The sequence below is a fragment of the Typopeltis vanoorti genome, chromosome 9 (genome assembly GCF_054136105.1).
Source record: "Typopeltis vanoorti isolate ZY-2024b chromosome 9, IOZ_Tvanoo_1.0, whole genome shotgun sequence".
Taxonomy (NCBI): domain Eukaryota; kingdom Metazoa; phylum Arthropoda; class Arachnida; order Uropygi; family Thelyphonidae; genus Typopeltis; species Typopeltis vanoorti.
In genome coordinates this window covers 6841802-6849209 of record NC_143557.1, presented here as the reverse complement: position 1 = coordinate 6849209, position 7408 = coordinate 6841802, and the positions used below count along the sequence as shown (strand labels likewise).

The 7408-nt window shown below is 36.7% G+C and overlaps 1 protein-coding gene across 2 annotated transcripts in view; it reads right to left on the bottom strand.

The window, feature by feature from the left end:
- Window positions 1–2351: 2351 nt before the first annotated feature.
- Window positions 2352–7408, bottom strand: part of LOC150102867 (mitochondrial import inner membrane translocase subunit TIM14) — a 136933-nt gene continuing 131876 nt past the window's right edge. For both annotated transcript variants that reach the window (XM_090397635.1, XM_090397634.1), the window contains exon 7: window positions 2352–2624. In XM_090397635.1, the coding sequence (XP_090253761.1) occupies window positions 2551–2624 (74 nt within the window). In that variant the 3' untranslated portion in view covers window positions 2352–2550. The remainder of the gene's footprint in view (window positions 2625–7408) is intronic.

Sequence of the window (7408 nt, the reverse complement as noted above, 5' to 3'; positions counted from 1 at the left end):
CACTTATTAGTCGAACAATATCATCTGTATTCAAGTTATTCATTCTTTCTTTTACTTGCAGTATAGCACTTGAATTCTTTTAGCTTGCACAGCCAGTTTCTCTTCCTACACAGACCTCGTGCTTCTTAACCCCATGTTCTACCCACCTGCCATAGGTTATAAATCCTCACTTATATATCTACTGTAAGGTGCCCTCGTAGGTTTCCATCTTTGAAGACCACATTCCTTCAATAGGTTCTCATATGCGCAATTCCACACACCAGTTATCTGCTGCTGGATCTTGCTTGTCTATCTCCTCAGAACCTAGGTTTATATAGAGTCTTATTTTTTCTTATAAGTTGGCATCTCAACAGTGAAGTTATCTGATGCAATGTCTTAACCACTGCAGCAGTGCGAGTTCTTAACTTTACTACAGTAGACAGAATTAAACTGACATTCATCAGCAAACAACTAGATATTGCTAAGACCATCCCCAAGTTCACTCCTCTAAGACACAGCACTTCCATATACCAATCCATTCCTCTGAGTTTAACAACCTTACATGTGGAATCCTATCAAATGCTGTAAGTGGAAATCTTAAAATCTAGAAGCATTGTGGTATGTCTGTTTCCTTTATCCATCTCTGTTGTCATTATTATAAAACAAGAACAGATTGCTAAATCAAGATCTACCCTTAACAAAACAATTTGCTTTCTAGAGTTTTTCTAATGCCTTGCTAACCACAAAAGACATAGTGATTGGTCAATAACTCATAGCTCTAACCTTGTATAGTGGAATGATCTTGCTCTCCTTCCACTCATTAGGAATTATTGCCAACTCTCTTGCTGGTTTCTTTCCATTATCCAGAAAGCTAATGGATCTAATTATGGGTATTGGATGCCCTTTTCACCTGACTCAAATCCTACAACCCCTTTCACACCATCTATTCATTATACTAAACGTCAAGGTATTGATCTTTCTACTATTATCCATTCTGCAGATATTTCCAAAAAGCTTTAATTTCGTTTTCCTTTTTAGTAAACAAACTAAACTAGTTGTAGAATCTTTCATTTATTTCATTGTGAATATGCATGCTTCCAGCAGTCTCAGCTTTATGGCATTTACTGTTTCATATCTTGTTCATTGCTTGTAGGTTAACTTTTGCTTTTGGAGATCTTATCTCTTTTTTACAGTGTAAATCATGTTGTATCCTAGCTATGTGAAGCTCATGATTTTTCAATGCTCATCATCAACCCACATCTCTTAACTTCAGACTGTTCTTTCTAGTCCTTCATCTATTCAAAATCGACTTCTGTATCTTGAAACCAAAATTCCCTTTTCCAAAAGCAAGATAAAGATGCTTGGGGATATTGGGATTGTCCAGAACCATCTGTCTGTTATTCCACAATTTCTCACATCAACTTCTTCATTATGACTGATATTCTGCAATAGACAACTTAAGAAACTTGTACGGATATTTGTTTAAACTTGTTATATGTCTAAAAACATGTGGTCTCAATACCAGAAATGTGCTACAGTAGTTTATGATGTTTACTGTTATGTGAATTTCTTAATACCCTTATCTTTTTCAAAAGTGCTAGAATCAGTGAACACAAATGAAATTATTTACTTATTGTAAATGTTCTCATGTTTGTTCCTAGAAGATTCTTATATAATAACAATCTGCTTATTTCTCATTATTTAATCTTATAAACATGTATTTTAACTAGTCATGGTAAAGGGGAAGCAACTGTTAACATTCATGAAGAGGTGCATTTTGAAATAGTATTATAATCATCATAAGAATTGAACCTTGACCCATAAGCTTTAATTTTGTCACTAAAAATGGTCTGATGAACTATGAAATCAAGTTCAGTTATTTGGCTGAAATAATGAGACTTAACCTATAAAAATATAATACCAAATCAATTTGGCAAAGAGCCCAATAGGCTCTTTCAACTAGTATGATTTTGGTCAAGATCCAAAGTACTGAATCTTCTCTAGCCAGAGTACTCTCATTCTGTCAATTATAAGGCTGCCAGTTGCTTCTGCTTTAATTCCAAACACCATATGTCTAAAATTTGCACAATTTTGAAATGGTTTTAACAAATAGTCTGAAAACCATTTAGTCATAGTATGCGCAGTAGTTTATGATGTTTACTATTATGCTTTCAGTGAATGTCATTCATGGTTCAGCTGACTAAAGTGTAGAGAAACTCGTATAGACCTTAGGAACAGTTTATTAATGTACCTGCTACAGTGAATTTTTATAAGAATAGTATTGTGCCTATGGTGGTCTTTCTTTGGTCAGGACTTTTCAATAGTTATCTATAGCAAAATCGCAATACTACAATAATATGGCAGATCATAAATCTGAAGAGGAAAGTAGTAGTTTTATTTATCTTTTATATACAAATAATCATTGCTCTCTGTACACGATTTCAATCTCTTCAATTAAGGGGGGGGGAGAAGAAATCACATGCTACCTACAAATCCGTCGTCGTTTCCATTTATCTATGAACAAAAACTAGAATGTATGTATATAATGATTAAAAATAGACCTAGTATATGTCATGATCCACTTTTATTTCCTTCTAAGAAATCCTTTGCTTCATTGATTTTTGCTGCTAAATAAGGGGAACCACCTGCATAAAAAAATATACAAATCAAAACTTATCACCAAAATAATAGAAATAAAATGAACTCGCACGAGAAAGAATTTTTCTATTGAAGCAGATCCTTCAATGAGAAATAATTAGATCAAACATAATTCCATATAACTAATCTCTCAAATAAAGACATTTTTACTTATCCAAAAATGGAACAATACAGTAACTGACAGTATGACAGCCAGCGCATAAAGTACATGACAGAAGGTTGGTCGATTTACCGTATTTTTTGGGACCATAAGATGCACCTTTTTACATAGAAAAATTGGCTGCGTTTTATGGTCCGAAGGTAACATTAAAATATGAATCTTTACACCACTGTACCAAAGCAATATGTTAATAAAATTAGCAAGTATGCCACTGAAGGTAGGTACCTAAGTTATCTTGCTGCATGTGGGTGAATCACCGATTTAGAGCATCAATAGTCAGTGTGTAAACATATGTGCTTTTGTATGGTTCATTTGAATTATTTTTTATAAGTCGTTAAAATTTTTATCTTAAAATTAGAAAAAATGAGTAAAACAAAAAAGACTTTCATATAACAGGAGTTATAAATTAAATGTGATAAATTATGGAAACAGAGCAGCAGAAAGACATTTTGGTACACCATCACCAACAGAAAAAATGGTTCGTGAGTGGAGAAAACAAGAGAACATTCTGTTCACACCTAGAAAAATGGCCGGAATTAGAAGTACAAATGAAAAATTGGGTAACAAATCATCGAAACATGGAAATATCTGTTTCTATGAAAATGATAATTTTTGAAGTGAAACGTTGGCCAACTGCTAATGAAATTTTAGATTTATGAAAAGACACGGGTTATGCATGCATACAAAAACCACTCTAGCCCAAAAAATGCTGGCTGACTATGAAGCTAAAATTATAGAATTCCATAGATTTGTCATATCAGTGAGAAGGAATAACTTTGAGCTTAATCAAATTGTGAACATGGATGAAGTACCTCTAACTTTTGATGTTCCTTCAAAGCGGACAGTAGATTCAAAAGGCACCAAGTCAATAGTGATCGAAACAACAGGTCACAGAAAAACTCACTAGACTGTAGTTTTAGCTTGTTGCGCGGACAGAACAAAACTACCCCCCACCTCATGTTAATCTCCAAGAGAAAAACGTTACTAAGAGATGAAATTCCTCGTGGCATTATTATCCACGTTCAAGATAAAGGCTGGATAGATGAAACTGGAATGAGATTATGGATACAAAAGATATGGGCAAAACGTAAAATGTCCAGGTGCATTGTTTAAAAAGCCTGCAATCAATTCAGAGCGCATAAAACAGAATTAGCTGTCATTCCTGGAGGCCTTACAAGTCAATTACACCCTTGGATGGATCTATTAATAAACTATTCAAAAATTTTATGCGGGAAGAGTGGAACAAATGGATGGCAAAGCCAAATCGCGATGTTACAGCAACAGGACGTATGAAACGGCCAACAATTTCAGAAGTATGTACCTACCTAGGTGAAAAATTCATGGGAAGATGAAAGAAGAGATGATTATAAAGTCATTTAAGAAATGCTGGATAAGTAATGCGATGGATTGTATCGAAGATGATGCAGTTTTTGAAGGGAGTGACAACAATAGTTCAGACGAAAGTAATACGAACGGTGACATTAACGAGACGAGTTATAGTACCGAGAGTGAAGATGAACTGAATATTACTAATACAAATGATTGTAACAATAAATTTGTAAATATCTTTACATAAAAATCGTCTCATAAATTTAGGATGCGTCTTATCGTCCGAAAAATACGGTAAGTTTCGTTAGGGCAAGGATAGCACAGGTTCAGTACATAAGGTGTTAATAAATAATAAAGGCAGACCTCAGGTTATGGATGACCTGACTTACGGCATTCTGTACTTACGAACAATCTCCCCATAAGGATGATTAATAATTCAGGAACTAGTTTCTTCTGTGCATGTAAACAAACCTGCATGGTGTAAGCAGTGCGTTGTCACAGCATCTTTATGCTAGTGCATCTCATTGTTTATATATGGTAGCTTATGCACAGCATCATTTTTGTCTTGATCTTTAATATTCATTTTGAAATTTCTCCTATGAGTTTATTTTATGTTCTGTTTGTTTGAATTAAAAGAAAGAGCACAATACTTTCTGTAACTATATACACTGTTCACCTGGGAACTGAGTTATCTACAAATCCGACCTAAAGACATTCTCAGGAATGTACCTCGTCAGTAACCTTGGGACTGCCTGCCTGCATGTATGTATAAAAAATTAAGTTAAGCAATGCAGTATCTATATATAAACAAATGTGTTTGTATAAATTAATTCTTTGTAAAAAGTTGAAAACATCACATGGCTTGGCCAGATAAGTAAAAATTTCATTCCTCTGTCATGTGAGTGCTGACACTCCATCAAAATATGAAAAATGGTAAGATGTGTTGCATATTTCACACACAGGTAGGTCCTCAGTAAATAAAAATGTATGAGATAACTGTGACCTATGTGGAGCCTAGCAAGAACAATTTCCTCTCTCTTTTGTTGCTACATTCATAAGACAGCCACTGCTTAATATCTTGCAATTTGTTGGCAATACTTCTTGCCATGATGACTGCCACTGGGCAATTAGCTTTAATCTTATAAAATGTTGGTATAGGGAACTGTCACACAGTACATGGAAAAAGTATGAACTGATCTAGCAGCTGCAGTCTCATTACCCTTAATTCCAATGTGGCTGGGAATCCAGCACAACTGAACATCGAAATTAAGGGTCTTCATTTTTCACAACAGGTGTTAACACCTCACAGCACGATGTGGATTATACACAGGAGAGGAGACAGCCTGTAATGAACACATGTCTGTATAAATTTAGTAGTGGTTTTTTTTTTTATATGTACAAATGCAAGCTTCAGTAGCATGCAACTCTGAAATGAAGTGGAATCTGGTTGGAGATAATAAAATCAGGAAGCACAGCCATCAGAGATCTCTGCTCTTCAACCGTCAGTATAAACAGGCAAGAAATCAGAGTAGTCTGCCCTAGGTGTAGCTCCTTAACCAACTTGAAGGTAGACAGATGAGGGTGTGAGTTCTGTAGCTGACAAAGTGAGAGTTTGATGCAGATAATGTTGTCAACATTCACACCAATAGCTTCCATAACCACTTTAACATGCATAACAAAGGAACAGATGGAGGTCTGCCTGTGATATTGAGCCCCCCCCCCCCAATGTAGAGAAAAGTGGCTGGTTCATTTGCTTCAACATAAAGGGTTTGAGTGGATGATGTTTGAACTGCACCAGTGGCTATCCCTATACCCTGATGGATGGGATCCAAACCATTGCATGGAAATGTCCAACCTTCTTTTGCACTTTTCCTTTACCTGACGAATGTGTGCAAGGAATACAGATTCCCAAGTCCGAAGAACTTCGACAAACTGTTATTCCAGTAGCCCATTCTTAATACAGGATCTGGGTGATGAGTGCATTTTCAGCAGAAGTATACACACAGTAATGGATTCAGATTTTCAGCAGAAAAAACTAAGAGCATACGAAGAGACGCAATTGATAGCTTGTTGAAGTTGTCTTTCACTTACGCTTATGTTACGAGAGTGACAGCAAATTGTGGAGTCATGAACACATGGAACATTGCCTATAGTGTGTGTGTGTGGGGGGGGGGGGGGCAGATACTGTTTAGTGATTGAGTTAAATTGACAAGAAGTGTCACACCTAAGACAGAGCCTTGGTGAACACCCTGTTCTTGATGATGTGGCCAAGATAGATCACACTTCCCAGTCTGATTTGGAAAACTTGGTTAGACAGAGCTTTTAGTATATATACAGGAAGGTGTCTTCTGAGGGATACACATACCGGCCACTGAATAAGAAACTTATTTCATATTGTGTTGATCTCCTTTAGCCCAAATTACAGTACTTATGTAATTTGACATGGATTGAATTACAACATACCAGGAGTTCACCGGACAATCTTTTAACTGGCTCAGATTTGACGGAAAAGGACTTTGCTCTGAGATCTCACTGGGTTCAAATCATCCACACTTTGTGGTAGCAGGAAAGATGGGAGAAGTTGCTGTCATGCTGGCTTGAACCATTCTTGTGCAATGGACAGTAGCAGTGCCATCCATGAAACAACCATCACTCGCTGGATGGATTGATCAGCAACAATTTTCAGATATTCCTTAGAGGACATCTGACCTTCCAGCAATATCGTGCCATACATTCTCACTGGGGTTCAAATCATCCACACTTTGTGGTAGCAGGAAAGATGGTAGAAGTTGCTGTCATGCTGGCTTGAACCATTCTTGTGCAATGGACAGTAGCAGTGCCATCCATGAAACAACCATCACTCGCTGGATGGATTGATCAGCAACAATTTTCAGATATTCCTTAGAGGACATCTGACCTTCCAGCAATATCATGAGACCCACTCTGTACCAAAAGAACATGTCCTACACCATGACACCACCTCTAGAACTTTGTTTGAGTTATGTTTACAAGGCAAGCTGGATTCACTGCTTCATGGGGCTCCTGCCAAATACTCTGCCTACCATCGGTACAGAACAAGGTGTACCGTGATTCGTCCACCCACATGATTTTCTTCCAGTGTTCCTGACACTGCAAGATGAACTTTCCAGTTCTTCAGAAATCAGTGGTTTTTCATGTAGGTATATGACTGCCAATACCGATTCTCTTCGATTCAGTGCATATAGTTTGGTGAGATATCGGTCAGTTGCTGCACACACAGGAAGTTCTGTTTTGTCCATATAT